Here is a 20,594-nt window from a genome sequence, read left to right as displayed (position 1 = left end):
GGCCCAATTTTCCAAAGATGTCACGCTTGCTAAAACCGTCCTGTCCTCACTGTCCTTCACACCTTCTTTAGCCTCCTCGCTATCGAAAATCCTCACGTTCAGTAATCGTCTTCCCAAAAACATACAGAATTCCTTAACTGTCTAACATATCTGACAAAGACAAGAGCACAGACACAAACACGCCTCACCTTCATTGATTGACATCCATCAGTTTCAGCCTGACAGAAGCGTGAGCCACATCTGAGCCACAAATCAGCAACATCAACACCGCGAAAGCAGATATGACACACATCACACTGTGGTCCTGCTGTCAATCTGCACTCGGCTCCATTTCACCCACTGCGGGATTTAAAACCACTAAAAAGAGGGGTTTTTTTTAATCCTCACGGCTTATAAAAGCTAAATCCTTTTCACCCAACTGTTCACTGTCCCTGACGATGACATCATCACCCGAGTGACACGACATCTTTTAGTACATAATTATAGATGTCACATTTTTAGGATTATAAAGCGTTTAATATTACAGCGACTCTGCTTCCATATCTTCAGCAATAATGTGGAACTTTATCTTTTAATTAAAAACAAATAATTAATTTTATGTTTTATGATTAACAGCTTACTTACTTAACATAGTGTTGCCATCTTGTTATCATTTTATTTGACCTATTACCAAAAGGGGTTTCTAATATTTTGTCAACGGGGCTGCCAAACTAACCAACTAGCAGAAATGACTGCTGGATGATGTTAACTTAATGTTAATTCCACATTTTTTATATTTAATGTCACTGGGATGCAAAATAGTAATAGCAACCCATTAGGTACATGTGAATAGACAAGAGGAGGCCAAACATGAACTCCTTAATAATAATATAACCATGTACATTTTATTAATTTAGGGATACAAAATAGCACAATAACTCCTTAAATCAAAGGAAAAGTGTCACTGAAGAGGCCACTATTGATTGGGCGTATGCTAAGATTGGTTGATTTTACTTTTTAAGACAAAATAATAAATGAGGGTAAATATTTGACGTGTGTATTTCACTAATTCTGAGGATGCAACAGTATCACAGTCGCTGATTTACTATAAAAAGGTCATGATTGGATGCGGCCCAGAATGACCCTACTTGTTTTTGGGATACAAAATTGTACAATGCCCTGTCACTTGACACAACAAAGGTGATTGACCAGATGACCCACATCACCAGGGCAGACTTCCGATTTCAGCTGATGTAATCAAATTTTACCTCATCAGGGGATGCAAACTCGCATGGCTGCCTCTTACCTGGAAGCGGAGGATGATGGTCCAGATGAGCCCCAGGGTGAGGCGGTGGTTTCCATCCACAATGTCATGGGAGCCCATGTTCTCCAGGTGAACCCTCTGCTCCTTCAGGAACTGCAGAGCCTTGTCCACATTCTCCAGACAGTGGATCCTCATCCGACCCTTAGTGGGCTTGGGCTGGAACCAAAACACATCTCAGTTAATTCACAGCCTTTCTTACTTTGATTTCTATTGCGACTTACGCTTTAAGAGGAATTTCTGAATTTTGTTGGAGACAATCTGAATGTCAGATTTGCACATCTACAACCAACAGATGGATCCATCAAGATAGTCAGACAAATGAACATCTTAAAGGCCGTTTATCACAGTTCATGACAGACTGTGTTATTTTAATTCTACAGTACAAAGCCACTGGCAATTAGCAATGTGATCTTTAATAATAAATGGAGAGGTAGTAAATTAAACTTGTCAAGGTTAGATAATTAAATATAGAAAGATAGAAAGTCCCAGAGATGGTGCCGTAATGAAAGACAGGAAGTGCTTGCACCACTTCCAGATTAAATGAAATATGATGAATAAAGAAGAGTCGGATATTATCATTACAGTGGAGGGATTTACACTGTGATAAACCTTTTTTTCTGCAGAGCTGCAGTCGTGGATCGGACAGATGTCCAACAGCTCTGCAGATACACAACATAACATCAATAAACACCAGACACTGAAGGTGAGAGCGAGGAGTACCAGGGATTTAAGGTAGAACAGGAATTTGAGTATCGGTTACATTTTTACGTTAACACCCTTAACTTAAGTAAAAGTACTAATCAATTATGTAAAAATACTTCCAAAGTCCTGTATTCAAAATCAAACTTAATTCAAAGATAAAAAACAAAAGTATTATCAGCAAAATGTACTTCATTTATGAAACGTAAAGTACTCATTCTGCAGAAGGGCCCTGGTTAGTGTCACACTTTTATATATAATAATAATAAGGTATTAATATTACTCAAGCCCCCAGGAAGAGCAATGGGCATTGAGACAAATTTTACATAGTGGTCAAAGCGTGGAATTAAAACTTCAGAGACTTTTCCCCATGGACTTACATTGTGAAAGAGACATCTGTATATACTCATATCCAAATCCAATGTTACTGCCTCCCCCGGTTCATGTGAACAAGTGACAGAGTCTGGAACATGAAACCATGTGAGAAGTCTCTCCTCACAAATCATAGAAATCTAAATCATGAGAAGAGACTACAAGTAGATACTGCTGGTTTGTGCTCACAAGCCAAAAATAAGTAATTGCATTCCATAAGCTTATAATAGGCTTTTTTATGTAAAGTATTTACCTTAAAAAGAAATGTGCAGAAAGCTCCTTGGAAATATAATGAAGAACAAGGATAAAGCATCATAAAATGGAAATAGTCTGATAAAGCACACGTATACTGCTACTCTTACTGCTGGGCTTAAATTCTATTCTTTTGTTGGAGAGAGTTTCCCAGAGGATATTTACCTACTGTTGCATGACTGGGTGCTACAGAGCCGCAATATCATGCATGAGAGTTTATTCTTAAAAAGTCCACATGCTTTTTAACCAGCCTCTGTATTATGTCTGACACACGGAGGATTAAAGACACAGGATATTCTGGAGCAGCAGAGCATGGATCTTATAATACAATACATTTACCTTTAAACAGACTTCAACTTGACTCAGTCTGCACTGAGGACCAGCTGGTGATTTTCAATGATACTGATTAAGCAGCTTATTATATTTATTATATGATTTATGTTGATCTACAAATCAAAGTGAAAGGAACCTGAGACAAAACATTTGGTGAATTCATTATGGGGTCATCAGGTGATGTTATGTTATAAACTGCTGTCAGAAACTCTCTTGTTGTACTTTGTCATTAATTGTTTTATATGACTTTGTTTTTAATGACTTGTGGCGTCTTACGGGTGGTCTAAGGTTGAACATGAGTTCTTTGGATGACACCGCCATGTTTAGGGTGATGTTAGTTGAAATATAAATAAAACAAAAATACAGAAATAATAAATAACTACAATAAAATAAACGTCTGAACTGTCAGAGCAGCTATGTTCCATCCTGCAGGCCGTCCACGCCACATGTCCTCCGTCCAACACTGACCATCCAAACTACAACCAGGACGCCGGCCAAAGATAACACTGCTGACTTTGCTTTTCCTCACACGGACACACAAAGACAAACTCAGAGATTCAAGCTCTGGACCGGAACCAGACATATTTTGATCAGCACGTTATTTCATAAAAGCAAACAAAAGTTGTTTCAACTCCATCAACAGTTTGGTGCTTTTAGCGGTTTATATATCGTGTTGGGCCATATGAAGTAGATGTGACTGCTTGCAGTGCCTCCTTTTTACAAACCTTTATTAAAATTGGATTCTAACAATTCTTTCATTCTTAATTTTCACATTGGGTTGGCTCTGGCAGTGAAAGATTGGTGACATTTTATATTTTTCTAACAAATCTTACTCTCAAGTATTATATTCGTTTCAAAGGCCGACATATTTGCTTCCTCTGGGCCACAGATCTCCATTGTTGTCCAAAAACTATAAAAACACATCAATAAGCCTCACTGTTACACTGGCTGACACGTTCTTTCATTACCGTGAACACACACTAGTTTATTTTGTCCCTCGCCCACATAGAGCGCCAAATACGGAATAATCCTCCCCTAAAAATAGTCCATAACAAATGCACTAATTCAGTTTGTTTGCTAAGAAGAACAAATGTGGTGGAATGTAACTTTTTTACTGAAGAACTGAACTTGTGTACAAATTTCATGTACTTTTATTTATGCAACTTTATACTTCAACATTCAGTCGTTAGTGTACTTTGTACTCTATTTGTTTCTGTTTATTTCCGTTTATATTACTTTACAAATTGAGATTTTACATGCAAACTGTGATAGTACCCAACTGTATTGTAAGTAGTTAAAAAGCTCCACCTCAGCCAACTACAACAGTAAAACGGAGCTTACACATTAACACATCAGTGACAATAATCAAACGATATATAAGCTGTAACAGTTGTAGGGGGCTTTTAGTAGTTTTGTTACCGTAGGAACAGTTTGTTAACAGTGATTTGATGTGACAGTACCCGACTGACCTACTGTTCCCAGCTGTTAAGGAAATTACCAAGTCTTTTTTTTTTTTAAATGAAACAATAAGATTTGTTAGATTAGGAAAATCTAGAATAAAATGCAGCGTTGTCCTCCTGTCTTGCATGCACTAAAGACAACCAGGATATCCACAAAAGATGTCCGTTCCCAGATGTTATCAATTAACTTTGTGAGCACAATGCTATCATAACCAATAAAAACATGATATGAAACCTTGGAATGATCCTTTAAATCTTGCCTCTGCTGTGTGGAAACAGCCACTCACTCTCAGATTCTTCTGCTGTTCCTGGAGGCGTTTTGGCTCCATGTAAACCCTCAAAGTTACTCAATGACTCCTTTCACAACTCTAACACCCCCCACACTGTCTCCAACTGTTGTCCCCTCCATCCATCTCGCTCACCGCTTCACCAACACACCGCTTCTCTGGGTCATTTTATTTCAGTGTCCTTTTCCCTCTTTTTGTCTCCAGTTCCACACATCATCCCTGTCCCTGTCATTTTCCCTCTCCTCACTTCCTCCTCCGCAAGCAACTGAAAGGTCACAGATTTTCTGTCTCTCTGCCCTCACAAAAACACAACCATACAAAACTGCAAGAATAGAGCAGCATAACTTAAGTATAACGTAAATGTGAAATCAGATCAGAAAATGGAGCACATTCCTGGTTGACTGTGAAGCTGTTTTCTGTCTCTGTGTGTTTGACAGGTTGTGAAAAGGCCGGATGACAGTGGAGATCAGAGAGAGAGAGAGGGGAGAGAGAGAGAGAGAGAGAGAGAGAGAGAGATGGCCAAGAAGAAGAAAAAAGAGCAAAAGAAGGAGAGGGAAGTTTGGCCCGTAGCGCTGGAAGTCACAAGGCAGGGGGTGAAATTGGGACAGTCTGAGGGAGTCTAAATGCTTTTGAGTTAGAAAGCAAGAAAAACAAAAGGGAAAACTATGTGTGTGTGTGTGTGTGTGTGTGAGGAGGATACATTAGGACAGGGTTTCTGCAGAGTTCGCCAAGTTATATTTAAGACTTTTGAAGAAATTTCTTCATCGATACAGTAAAATCTAATGTGATCATGATCCTGGACGGATGATGGAAAGCCCGTGGAGATGATATGACCTGGCTTATTTCTTATATCTCATTGTTCAGTCCTTCCCAGCAGTGTGTGTGTATATATATATATGGAAGTAAAGAAAGTAAGAAAGAAAGGAAAAATTGAACGATAAGCTCCCTAGCTGCTGCGAATGCAGTGTGTGACTGAAACTCCACAAAGAAAGGATTGAACAACCTCCTGCAGTACGATCCACAAGAATCCGAAAGGTTTCGGTTCTTTTAAAGAGCTGAAGACACCCGGGTAGGAAGACGGATAGGAAAGACAGAGCTCAGCCAGTTCAACAGTAATGTTTTCTCATTGCCATGGTGACAGCAGACTGGCAGTAACTGTATCTCTGCATGGATGTCAGTCAGTCAGAAAAAACTAAAAAACAAATGTTTCCGTCTTATTCATGCAATGAATAAAATGAAACTCGTTCCTTCCTGTGCTCAAAGCTTTTGTCCAATAACAGTTAAGCTTTTTAGATATTCCGTTTGGTTGATTCAATCAACATTCCCGTCTTAGCCAGGCCAGTTAGTAGAAAAATGGGACCAAAACACAAAACAGCATGAGTGGTAAAGTTAATTCAACTACTGTGAATCTGTTCCTGCTGAATCTCAACCATCAGACAGTTTTTAATTCAATCTCAGACGAATCCAGTTATTAAAACCACAAAACAGGAAGTAAACATGAAGGTAATGAATATGAATGAACGTGTTTATCATCCGCTGCACAAACCATGAATAATGATGGAGGAAGGCAGGCAACCCCTGATTAATTATATATGTATTTGTCCCCTTCTTGATTTTCTTATTAGCGTCATCATTTATTAGATAAAAAGTCTAACACTTGTTTCTATTTTTTAGCTGTTACTTTATCGGCAATGATATGTTGTGGTTTCTTTCTTTTGACAAATGTACTTATTGTAAGTTGCTTTGGACAAAAGCTTCTGCTAAATGCGCTAAATGGAAATAAAATACAGAATACTGCTGCCTATTGTTTACTCCGGGTCATACTCAAGGAGGCTGCTTCTAATTTAAAATTCTTATTTACACAAATTGGGTGTCAATTCAAATGTAGTGCACATTTCAACCGTTAAATTGGCAAAATAAAACATGAACGTTTGTTTCCATCCGTGACTTGTGTGAATGAGTTCAGTGAGGAGATAAACAGCTGGAGGAACTAATTCCCCCATTAGTGCTATTAAAGCGCTGCAGAAGCAGAGGGGGTAACAAGATGAGGTGATTTAAAGAGAACGATGGAAAACCATGTGGAAAACATGATGGTAATATGACATTCCCCTTGTTTCATGTATTAACCTGGCAATCCCAGCCAGCATTACCGTCTTTAAGAGGCTGCAGCAGTCCTATGAAGCTAGGGTGAAGATATTGGCATCATGAAACTAGACGACCAAAGGCATGAATTGGTACCAGCCATGCTAGCTGGTCGGGTAGGGGGCTGAATAACACTGGGTTCTATCTTCCTTTTATACAGACATGCACACTTTATGCTGATCACATGCAGTTTGGGGTTAATGCAGTCATTTCCATGCAGTGTAATGTTTTTGTGCCTGTTCTAAATGTGTGATGATGTCACCTCCCAGTATTTCACATTTCACATAGTCAAACCCTTTTTTTAAACTCAACGTCACTGTATAAAATGACCTCGAGGATAATCACAGCTTTATAAAACTTTACAAGCACAAATTAGAGACGGAGTCAGGTCTCTTTTGTCATGAGTTACGTTTCAGTTTTCTTTGTGTGGGAATGTAATTTCGTAAGAGACGGGTTTGCCAGAATTGCTGTTGCTGCTGTGCTCTCCAGTGGTCTCACGTTTGGCCGTAGTGTTCCTCAGTCTCAATGTGTCTTTATGTGGTAGTTTGGAGGGATGCTTTTAAATTTAGCAGAAAAACTTTTAAATTGCCATTTTCCAAATGTTTTATATACGCAACTGAAGTTATATGATGTTATATGACAATGGCATTGTCATAAATGTTGATATATTGATACTATTGTTACTTAAACTTAAATTACTTATGTTTTTACCTGTGCTATTTAAATGTACTTATATTTCTAAAGTAAAAGTAATGTAAGTAGGCCCAGGTTTATTGAAGCTTGCTTGCTAGAGTCGTACGCTATATCATAACTAAGTTTGATCCACCACAAATGAATGAAATGACTAGGGTGTTTTTGAAGGTGTCACAAAGCAGAGACAAATAAATGAACTGCTACAAGCTGAACAGATGGACAGAGTGGTCATTCTTGGTTAATGATTTTAAGAGTCATAAAAGTTGGTGTTCAAACAACCAGATAAGAAGGGTGGGAGAGTTGGGACGGCCAACAGCTGTTTGAATGAGAAGGCGGAACAAACGTGTAATGTGGCACAGGCGTGTGTAACATTGTGCCTCGATTTCATTAAAATATGGGCCCTCAAGACAAAATTGGCTTACTTATCTGAAGAACAAGAGGATTCACTAAAATGTTCCTTTAACTGTAACATGCTGCTCAGCTGGAACCTTAGCTCAGCTTCTCTGGTCGGCCCACTGTGGACACTTCTCCCCCCTTCTACTCACCCTTTCAAAATAAAAGTACAAGTGATGAAACCCACCAGTTTCTCTCCTGACAGGACCTCCAGCAGTTTGATGAGCATGCGTCCGTCCCTCAGGTCCATGTACAGGTCGGTGATCCGGCAGGAAACTCTGGACAGGTGCGAGTTCACCCATTTGGTGAAAGTCTTTTTCTGCACCGCCTCACGTTCATCTGGACGAGAGACACAGGCAGACGGAGAGAGAGAGATCAGTGGTCAGTGGTAAAAGTAATCAAAGCTAGAACAAAATGTTGGAGAACATGATGAGAACTTAGGCAGAACTCAGACCACCAGGGAGGAGTGTGAGAGGAAATGGAATGCTCTGGAATGCTTAAAGCTAGGAATTGTACGTCAAGTTATTTTGGATTATTTTGTCACATTCTTGTTTCTAAAAGTTTCTGACAATCAGAACAGCAGGTTTGAGTCCTGCAGGTGTGTTTGGATGTGTACGTGTTTCCTCCGAGTGTGTGTGTATGTGCGTGTGTGTGTGTGTGTGTGCGTATGCGTGTGTGTGTGCATGCTCTCAGCATCCCGTGGGCTCATTGTTCCTGAAAAGCTGGTGTGTGTTTGTGTGTGTGGGAGAGGTTTCCTGTGTCTGACAAAGCAGACTAAATCTAAATCACTGCTGTAAATATTTCTCTCACACACACACACACACACACACACACTACAGTCTGACAACAGACACCTGCTGTCTACAACCCAACTTAGTTTATATCCCACAGGCACACACATAGTTGCCAAAACTAAGTGTGTGTGTGCGTGTGTGTGTGCGTGTGTGCGTCACGCCCTCTCCTTCTTGTGCAATTTCCTCCTTTGACCGTTCAACTGAGCCAGATTTCAGCCAAGAAAATCACACACACACACACACACACACACAACACACAACACACACACACACACACACACACACACACACACACACACACACACACACACCTTTTACCTACCTCATTGGGATCAATTTTATATAAAAGATATCCAGCAACGTTGTGAATGCCTGAATGAATTGGCAGAAACACTGGATTTGTCATTTTGACAAAGACACTGTATTTAACATGGACAGGTCATGTCATCCTCTGATGATAACACAACATTTTAGGTCTTAACCAGCTGATGACCTTATTATAACACACAAAGGCATCTTGTGACAGATTATGTTTATGTGCTCATATTCACATCATTCGAGATGGAAGGCATGCAGAAACAAGAAGAAAAGAAACGTCGCTTTTCAAAAAATCTACATCATCAAACAACTCAAGACAGCTGCAAAGATGAACGTGTGTGAGTTAAAGATAATATAGTGGGTTAATAAGGCACCATATCTATTCAATGAGGGTTTAATTAACTCACATTATGACTTATAGCTGACATGAGGTGTCCATGCTTTCTAGCAATTCCGTATTGCCGAGGCAAACACATCAAAGTTCATCAAACCAGGCTTTCCTCGTTGTATGAGACTCTCGCAAGGCATGAAAGCAACATTAACATGAATCTTACAATATGATTCAATAGCATGAATTGTACAATGTGCCTGTGAGTTATTAGTCATGCTGTCAGTGAACTGAAAATGAGACATGAATGAACTCCATCCGACCTCTGGAAGGAAAGTGGACACACACACGCACACACACACACGCGCACACACACACACACACACACACACACACACACACACACACACACACACACACACACACACACACACACACACACACACACACACACACACACACACACACACACACACACACACACACACGAGTGATAAGAGCCCCTGACTGTTTTATACATGCAGACAAACATTCATACAAATCCATGACCTTCAGATAGTGTGTGTTAGCTTCCAGCAGGACAATAGCTTCAGTGTTCCCTGGCATTCGGCAGCTTTATCACTGAGCACAAACTTTCTCATATCAAACCGGAGCTGATAGTAACATGTGTGGACACGACGTCACAGCATCTATCATCGGATAGTTGTCCACAGAGAGAAGCAACATGGACGCCTTACATGCCAATCAACACATGACACCGGCCAAAGATTCAGAATGATGTTCTTCCTGGCTGCAGTCGAATCCTGGAGAAATACTGATTTGGTCCAAATGAAGACGCTTTAACCCTCCGAGGTCAACTAACGCTGGGCTGCATTATCCCAATGCTTATTCAAAGTTACAACTGAAAACAAAATGGAAATGATATATCCAAAGCAGGAATGTGAACATGTCACATTGTCAGACTTGTAAAAGGTACAATCAGCAAAACACAAAGTGACAATAAGTGGGAGCTTGTTGCTGTGTCACTGCTCAGTTAACGCAGACAGAAGTGACTTGTAAACAGCGAGTTAGTCCTCACCAGAAAAAAGCATTTAGGCAGATTTACACTATTATAAGACCTCTGCTGACTGCCTGACGTTATTTCCAGAGCAAAATAAATTTAAATTGCACAATAGTCTGTCATCATGAACAACAGTATAAACATCATGAAAGGAGTATTGAATGGGTAGTGTTTTGCTTTGTCTGGACTGTTGAGCCATGTCTAATTTATCATTAAAACACTGATTTCACAGCTCTATTAGGAGCTCTGCCTCTTCCGGGACTTGACGTAGCTGGTCTCGGCGACAGCCCTAGTTTAACTTGGCTAAACCTAAACAAATCTTAACCTTGTTGGTGGCAAATTTTATGAATTATTCTGGTAAATATACGCGTTCAGTTTTGTTGAAGTTGTCCAACCAACACCTATGTGAGTGAGATTAGTGCATTTGAAAGGTGAGGAGAGCTGAAATGTTTCTGGAAAGATTTAGCTCGTTAATATTATAATTTTGTCAAATAATCCACATTTTTTTCTAGGTGGTAAAAATTACATTTGGAAATGAAATCTGAATCAGATGCTCATCCCAACAAGAAATGTGTTTACACTCAAATATAGACACACAAAAACTAGGACTACACCCATTTGTAGATGGTATTACATTTTGTAGGGGGGGTAGTAACATAAGAGAAGTTATAATTAAAAGCCATTCGTTTCCACATTTTGAAAGATCTTTCACTACCAAGGCGTATTCCTTCCAGGTTTATTTTGTACGAATTAAATATCTAATTTAAATAGATCTATTCATATTCATAAGCAAAACGCCTTTAAGGGTCCTTTTTGAACAGTTTAATCTAAAGTGGTTTCACCTGCTAATGCTAAAATACACACACACACACACACACACACACACACACACACACACACACACACACACACACACACACACACACACACACACACACACACACACACACACACACACACACACACACACACACACACACACACACACACACACACACACACACACAGCTAAGCAAAACTCAATGTCACTGGCTTCAATTACCTTTTCTAGCTTTACAGATACTGCTGAATCCACAACTCACAGCAGAGTGTGTGTGTGTGTGTGTGTGTGTGTGTGTGTGTGTGTGTGTGTGTGTGTGTGTGTGTGTGTGTGTGTGTGTGTGTGTGTGTTTCATTAGAGGGAGAAAAGACAGGGATGTATTGATGGATTGTGTCTCTGTGGGTCCATTACACATGCGGCCACACACACACACACACACACACACGCACACACACACACACACACACACACATACTTTGGGGGATGGTGACCTTAGCCTGAGCCTGAGGAAATAAACGAACACACACACCCACACACGCAGGCCAGACAGGGGCGTGGCCTCGCTCGTTTCCATTGGGACAAAAAAATCCCCAAAAGAAATCAATGTCTCTGCCTACTTTAAAACACACAAACACAGAGGAATGCACGGCCTGAACATCATGTGAGATGCATCATTCCCCGTATCTCCATGTGATTGTGTCACTCTCCTTAATCACATCAACAGAGAACAGTTGTTAACGCATCATGGGAAGTCAAGGTCCTGATATGACAAGAATTCACAAACCTAGTTCGTAGAGAGTTGCAAACAAACACACACTTGTCCTTCTCCATTTCCATGCACACACAGACGCACTAATACAAACACATTCTGAGCAGCAAAGAGAAATAAGAACATGCCTGCTTGTTACTGCTGGCACCTCACCAACATTATACTTAAATTCATGAACACAAAATCATTTTTAAAATACACATTTTTCATCACAGCTTTGCAAAGTACGAGAACGATGGGAGAAAAGAAAACACTGAGTGAGAAGAGAAATGGAAAGAACAAAGAAAGGAAGTAACAGTAAAAAATTAAATTAAAGAACAAAAAAGAAAAGAAAGAGAGGGAATTAAAAAAGAAAGGGAAGCAAAGGAAATGAAGAAGGAACAAGGAAGGAAAAGAATCGCAAGAAAGGGAAGGAAAAAATATGAGCAGAAAGGAAAAGGAAGAACACACAAGGAAAGAAGACAGTAGGAAGCTTTTCTGTCACTTCAGATAATAAAAGAAAAGAGGGAACAAGCATTTGACTCAGACTGAAGTGCAGAACGATTTTCAACTCGCAAACAGATTTCTATGTCTGTCCTGAACTAAGCCTTCAGGCAGTGCTCCTCCCCAGCTGTGTACAAACCAAACCGCCTCCAGCAATCAGCTTCTCTCATTGATGGATTGGGTTAAGGTCAGGGGTCAGGGTCATCAGTGGAGACAGCCTGACCGTCTAACGGACAAGAGGCGGGACTTCTGCCTGACAGGTTCAAATCAGGGCAGAAAGGGAAGCGCTCACTTAAAGGTCCCCTATTGATCTTCATCAATTCCACACAGCTGTCAGAGGTCCAACAACCCATCCATGGTCCTGAATTTCAGCTGTCTAAAAGTTGCTCAGATGAGCTCTGCTGAGAACAGACTGTTTCTGTGTCTGCACCTTTAAATGCTAATGAGCTCCGTCTGTCATCGCCTACTTGGAGAGCCACGGAGACGATGCCGTTTACGCTAGCGGCAGCATGCGCCAATGTTTACGTGGATGTATCGCTATGTCTCGCTTATGTGGCTCAGGTGAAGTTGCTGGGTCCCGTGTGGTTGGGACAGATTAAAAGATAGATTAAAAATGAAACACAACCACTGTCTCTTCTGTTCTTCTGTAGCTGGGACAGAACATAAGCACTTATGTTGATTTGTACAACCAACAACAGAGCAATTTGCGTGTTTAGCTCTGAGCGACGTCATTGTGAAACACCGCTATCTCACTGCTGTCTCACCGCAGGACATACCGAACTTCACCTCGGTGATGAACGCCCCCTCTCGGATATCTCCTATCATTGCACAGAGGAGTTTGGCCTATGCAAATGACTCCCTTTGTTACGTAATAACTGGAGCTGAATCTGAACAGCCCGTCTGAGCACCGTTGTACCAGTGGGTGGGCTGCAGAGACCATGCAGGAGTCGCTTGTTTTCCTCATTCTGGGAGTTGACAGGCTTAGGGAGGACCAGTTTATAGATGTAGAGACCAGAGAAAACCTGTTTTTCATAATATGGGACCTTTAAAATGATGTATATCAAACACAGACACACACGTATCAGGCCACAGCTGTGTTCTCCTGGGTGATGACAGAAGACACACACACACACACACACACACACACACACACACACACACACACACACACACACACACACACACACACACACACACACACACACACACACACACACACACACACACACACACACACACACACACACACACACACACACACACACACACACACACACACACTCCAGACAGAGTGTGTGTATTCATGTGATTGAGTCCAGGAATAAATCTTTAAGTTGTTATCATCCAGCACAGATTGACAACTACACAGCCTCTACATTTGTGTGTGTGTGTGTGCGTAGGTGGGGGATTTTGGGGGAAATGTCTGAACAGTTAGTTATGCTTTTAATGTTCGCTCCCTCATCCAAAAATGACTAAGCATTCGTCATTATTGTGTGTAGGTGTTCACTTACACAGACAAGCAGGCGCGTGCGCGCACACACACACACACACACACACACACACACACACACGCACACGCACGCGCACGCATACACACGCCTACTTTAAACCTCAGAGGTGGAGATTAGATACGAGAAAATGAGGAGGGGGTGGAAAGAAAGACTAAGGAGGACGAGAAGGCGAGAAACTGAAAAGAAAAGTATTTTTGGTAAGAGTCAGAAGAAAGAAAGACAGACAGTAAAATATGTTTTACAGGTACAGCATGGTAGTTTAAAACCAGCTGGAGGAGGTGAAGGACAGTTACTAGAGAAATGTGGACAGAAGGCCACAGCTGTCACATGATGAGTCACACAGATCTGGGATTAGCTTTTTTTCTTAATTTCTTGCAAATTGTTTTGTTTCAAAGTAATTAAATAATGTGATTTAAATTATTTGCGAGATACATTTTCAACACGTACCATTTATATTATATACAGTAAATAGGTGAACATATGAGAAGCCTGCTCATGATAATAAATCAGTATGACTAGGGACAGTATTAACAGGAAGTGCTTTTATTTTGGAGTGTAAGAAATTTAACTTCAGTGTTTTTATCGCTAGCTTTAGTGATGATACTACCAGCTTCCACTAAACAACATAATTGTAGCACTTTCCTCATACAGTACCGGGATCAGTAGTGACAGAAAAGGTTAAAGAAGTTGCCGGACTGCCCTTGAGCAAGGCCTTTAACTAGAGCCCGACCGATATATCGGCGGGCCGATATTATGGGCCGATATTAGGCATTTTCCAAACTATCGGTATCCACATTTATAATGGCCGGTAAATTAATATTTTTAAAATAAAATAAAAACGGACGAAACACCCCTATAGAATTTGTCTCCAGTCTTGTTCGAAGTTATATTTATGAAGCTGACCAAGTCTTTTGATACTTGTAACTTTGTGTTTGCTTGTTGTTGCTATTGTGTTTTTGTTCAAAGTTTTATATCTTAAGTTTGTATTTTTATACATTTTATCGGAACTTTAATATATTTTGATGTTCCTCTGTTCCGTTGTGACGATAAAATAAACAAGTTTATTTTTAAACTGCATTATCATATTATTTTAGTGAAGACTCATAAATAACTACAAATAACTAACGTTAGGGAAAATCTGTTAATGTTTTGTTGCGCGTTTCTGAAATAAAAAAAAACAATATATATATATCAGAATAAAAAAAAATATATATATATATCGGAATATGGGATTTTTAAAACAACAAACATTTGTATCGGTATCAGCCTTCAAAATCCTTTATCGTCAGGCTCTACCTTTAACCCCCAAACAGTGCAGCTCCCAGGTGTGAATGTGTCTAGGATCAGAAGAAGAGAGTGCTGATCTTTGGTGGCGGTGCTTTCTCACCCTCCCAAATGTCTGACTTGAAGAGGCAACAAGACAAGAGACAAGTTTCATTTTGCCTTTCTGCAAGTTACAAAATCAACATTCATCATCTCCAGCTGATCAGAGCTGTTTCCAGCTGTGTTTGTCATTTTAAATAAAACATGAGTCAAATGACAAGCCTACTTCCTGGATGGTTTGTATATCGATGTTAAAAAAAATGAGTGAGGAGAGAAAACAATACTTTAAAAAGAGAGCTTGAGCAACATTTCAGCAAAACTCAATCCAAACTGGGACCAAAGCAGAACCGGCATTCGAAGACAAACAAACACAGTAGAGACCTCATCTTGAGGTGGGACACGGAATAACACAAAAAGTGTCAGAGTGAGAGAAGAGGAGGAGGAGAGCCAAACTGTAGACTTTGTGTGTCTCGTGTGTGTCAGACAAGCTGAACACATCAAACATCTGTTTCCATTTACAAACAGAGGGTCACACACACACACACACACACACACACACACACACACACACACACACACACACACACACACACACACACACACACACACACACACACACACACACACACACACACACACACACAAACATACATACATACACGCACACACACTCTGTGTGCTCTGTTACGACTCATGTCTGTGGTGTGTTTCCAAATCCAACCCAGTTCTGGGCCATTCACGGTAGATCGCATGACATTGGCCAAATGCGCGTGCATACACATACACACACACACACACACACACACGCACACACACAGACACACACACACACACACGATCATATAACCTTATCAAAATACACACTTCCAGCTTTGCGATTCCAGGATTCTAGCATTCCTGATCTCCCAAAGGAGGAGCAGGGAGGCCGCCGAATATTACCCTTACACTGTGTGTGTTTGACTTCATATCAGTCGAATGCTGTAGTATTCGCTTCACTGTTAACGATTAATCCTCATCAGCAGGATGTGACATCATATAAAGAAACAGATGTAGAAATGTAGAAAACCCTTTCCTGCATCTTGATTGAAAATGTCATTGATTACCTTTTTTTATTTTGTGGGGGAATTTGTCTTATATTGTTTTATTTTAACTTTCTATTCTTGCTCGTGGACACAAATAGTTTAGTTAAACATAGTTCTGCTTTGATCCTTAAAACTTTGCTGTACACTCCCATACATACTTATGATAAAAAGGGTCCTCTAAAACATAACTGGACTATGTTATTCTAACACTTGAAGTTTGCAATTGTAAAAATGTGTTGTATTTTATTGTATTATTCCTCTCTTTGTCGTTGCCATTTATTATTTTAAGAATTTGCTACATTTCTTTGTTTTATATCATTCATTTATCATTGTTATGTTTTGGACTGTTTTCTGATTTTTTATAGTCCAAACAATTGAATGAACCTATGTAGGGTTTGCTTTAAAATATATAATCTACATTTTTAGAACAGGTGGTTTCCTGTTTTGTAGAATATCTGTGAAACAATGGCTTTGGGGAGGATTCAGGATTCAGACCTCCTTCTCTAGCATGAACAGTTTCAAGCCAACAATACTAGTTTAGGGTAAAGACATATCTGCAGAATTGTGTGTAAAAAGATGCTTAAAGGCTGTGAATGGTCAGTAATGAACTAAACCCAGAAAATCAAACAGAATGTTTCTCAACATCCTGCAGTCAGACAGCAGGAGACCAGCAGATCCTTTCAACCAATCACAGGACACAATACTGAGCTTGCCGGGGGGCTCAGCCAATCACACTGACCTCCGTTATTGTCTGAAATATGAGAGCTGAGTCGAAGTGAATGGAGGTGAATCTCACACACACACACACACACACACACACACACACACACACACACACACACACACACACACACACACACACACACACACACACACACACACACACACACACACACACACACACACACACACACACAGTACTGCAGTGTATTCCCATCGGTGGAGAAAGTGAGCCAGAATGGGGAACAGAGGACTATTGAGAGTTGCTGAACACACTGACTGACTGACTGACTATCAGACTGCTGAACTGACTGAAGCCATATGTCCCGTTGACTCGACTGTTTTAGTGTTTATTTGAGTTGAGTCCAAGTCCAGTCTCAAGTCTCCAGTGCCAAACTAGATGTTAATTAATCCAATTAATGTGTTTCAGGTCCCTTAAATGCTGATCGTGCTTATTTCAGAGCTGATCTAATCATGAAGTTTACACTGAGACCACGTCTTTGTAGTTCATTCAAGACCTGGAAAACATGTGGAATTTGGGCCCCAAAGAATCTTTGGAGAGAAGTCGTTACAGGATGAATCAAAAGTTTTACTTGCAGTTTTTATTTGCATAGCAGTAACTCATGAGTAGTATTAGAGAAAAGAAATATGAAGTTCCTTCTCTTAGCAACGTGATTTTTCCCTTCAAATTTATCTTGAGTTAATGTCGCTGGGCAGAATACCGACAGGATGCTTCACGTTTTCAGGAATCGACCTCTTCTCACGGACACATTCGTCTCGTGTTTTTGCTCATCTCATTTCAAGCTGGGATTAAAATGTTGTGTGTTTTCTCAAGCCAAGGCGTGATCCAGAGAAGGATACTGGACTTTGCCTGGTGCTTATAACAATGAGGTTCCTGACTTAACCTCAGAAAAGACGCCTTCTCTCGGGATGGAATTTGCTCAGGTTGCAGTTACATCACTTGGAGCCATTTCAACCTAGTTTTACTATTTGAACGGGGATTAGCGTGAGCTAATATTGGTGGAAGTTTGACACACACACACACACACACACACACAGTACTTGTTTATGTCCTTGAGGAAAAGATAGGAAAACGCCCAACAAGCAGCTACACTGACATGTTATACAGCAACCCATCCTTCAAGGAAACGCAGCGCTTTGCACATTTACATTCCTGCTGCAGGTCGTAAACAAAAGAGGTATAATCACTTTTGCACACACATATTTTCAACAACATAATCACAAAATTGTGACACCTGCTCAGGCCAAACCATTTGAATCCACTTCACTCATTATCAAGTTAGCTCTTTGCGATTTATCGTTCAAGAGTCCTGGGAAGTTTTGGAGTTTTTGAATGTGCGTTTGAGTATGTGTGAGTGTTGGTGGCCTGCTGCTCCCTTCACACTCTGACATTTGAATAAAGACTCCATGCCTTCCTCCTTCCTTTCCCCTTCATGCTGCTTTTTTCTCAACCCGTCAACAAACAAACAGGCTTTTCAGCACCAGTGTCACTGCTGCTTCACAAAGCGCTCCACTGTCAGCCAATAGGAAACAAAACGCCGTCCACATAAATCTACTTTTCTTCATTACAGTGGTCATGTTAACTTCACCACAGTGACTGCTGATGACTGAAATTCCTCATCGTTGAGAAAAGAAACCCACTGTGTGTGTGTGTGTGTGTGTGTGTGTGTGTGTGTGTGTGTGTGTGTGTGTGTGTGTGTGTCACTGTAATGCTAATGAAAAAGCATCAGGGTGCCATCATTATCCAATAACGTCCCTCCAGCAATTTATCAGCTGACAGAGTCTAAACCATCTTAATCCCCAGCTTCATGTCAGGATCTGTCGAATGAAGAAATCATCAATAATGCATTCCTGCATTAATATTCATGTATAATATGCATGCTTAATATTGTATAAGCTCATCAAAATTTTGGTTAGAATTATCAAAATGTTTCGCATTATAAAACACGCCTCTTGCAGAAAACCTTTTAAAGGATCATATTCATGTTTTTCCTCCAGTTTTAATTGGATGAACTTCATTAAAGTTCCCACACTGTGAACGCTGTTGAGCATCCAGTGGAAGATGGTGCAAACCAGCTTCACCTGGTCTTTTATCTTATGAAAGATAAAAAATCTGGGTAAGACACAGACGGCATTAATACAAGAAGCACCAAACTCCTTGAAAAAAATGATAAGATTGATGTATATATGAAATTAAGCGCTGCGTAGTAAAAAAACTGCGGAAGAAGAGACAAGCCTTGTGGTTAAACTTGTTAAATGCAGAATCTCGCCGGCTGATTGGAGTTGTGGTGAGAGTTCAGTAGGTGGAAACCAGCTGCATCAACCAATGCAACACTACCAACTCAGCGGCCTCTGCTTTGAGTTCGTTTCCATGACAACCAAATAAATAAATCAACTTGCAGACACTAAGTTAAGTATTTTAGTAACTAATAAAGAGGGTTTTGTAGTTTTGAAAATGCATTTTCGCAATAATCATCGTCGTTATATTTAGGTATGAATTTAGTGGCTTTACGGTGGTTTAAACAAAACCAGAGAGAAAGCGATTGAAAACAGTTAAACTTGAGTTGTACACTGATATGATTGCAGTGGTTTGCGGTTTGAGTGCACTTCTCCTTTTTTTTATTAAAACATAAATGTTCATCTGGTGCAGCTGATAACCTGAAAATGTGCCCCGCCCCCCTCTCTGCTGTTAGGAGCATGCTCAGTCGAGCGTTCCCATCAAAGAGTCCTTTCATGCTGCAAATCTGCGTGTGGAACAAGACGACGTGATAACACACCCACACACACACACACACCTTGTCCTCCCTCAGACAGAGAGTGTGACACACTTTGAAAAGACACAGCTCCTTCCTCAAACACTTACTCATGTCACCTTTGGCCCAAACACTCAACAGCAACACTATTCTTTGTACCTCTCTCTCTCTCTCTCTCTCTGTAATTGATACTACTCACTCGACCTCAGTTGAAAGTTGGAGTCGGTTCCATGTTGTAAACGTTCTAGGAATTTCATTAAGGTAAATCCAAGAAAGTGAGACATGAATGATGTGACGAGTTAGACTGGTATTACCACAGTATCACTTAAACATCCAGGGTCTGAATTATTTCTGGAAAACCAGCACTGAACTGGAATTAATGGCAATATTGAAAACATTTGGAGGCTTAAAACTTGGGAAAATGAATGCTGAAAGAAGATAATGACATTTAATGCACACGTTAAGTTTACTGTCTAATACCTTTTTATCATTCAATTAAATTCAAAATACTTTATCAGAACTTCAAGAGGCAGTTTGAGGCAAACGAGCAAGCAAATAAGCACACATACATAAGTCATATTAGAAAGAGCCTCTAATACACAAGGATCAATGGCAGTGGTCAGTCCATAAAGGGGTCATGTTAAAGGTCCCATATTGTAGGAAGTCAGATTTCCATGT

At 40.3% G+C, this 20,594-nt stretch overlaps 1 protein-coding gene across 5 annotated transcripts in view; it reads right to left on the bottom strand.

Moving 5' to 3' along the window:
• LOC311020475 (spectrin beta chain, non-erythrocytic 1) overlaps positions 1-20,594 on the bottom strand; it is a 103,882-nt gene that overhangs the window by 36,827 nt on the left and 46,461 nt on the right. For all 5 annotated transcript variants that reach the window (XM_084020507.1, XM_084020508.1, XM_084020505.1 and 2 more), the window contains 2 exons: positions 8,122-8,273; positions 1,286-1,459 (listed from right to left, as the gene is read on the bottom strand). In XM_084020507.1, the coding sequence (XP_083876633.1) occupies positions 1,286-1,459; positions 8,122-8,273 (326 nt within the window). The remainder of the gene's footprint in view (positions 1-1,285; positions 1,460-8,121; positions 8,274-20,594) is intronic.

This window comes from Eutrigla gurnardus, assembly GCF_963514095.1.
Source record: "Eutrigla gurnardus genome assembly, chromosome: 11".
Taxonomy (NCBI): Eukaryota; Metazoa; Chordata; class Actinopteri; order Perciformes; family Triglidae; genus Eutrigla; species Eutrigla gurnardus.
The sequence above is the reverse complement of the archived record's forward strand: the minus strand, read 5'-3'. Positions and strand labels throughout refer to the sequence as shown.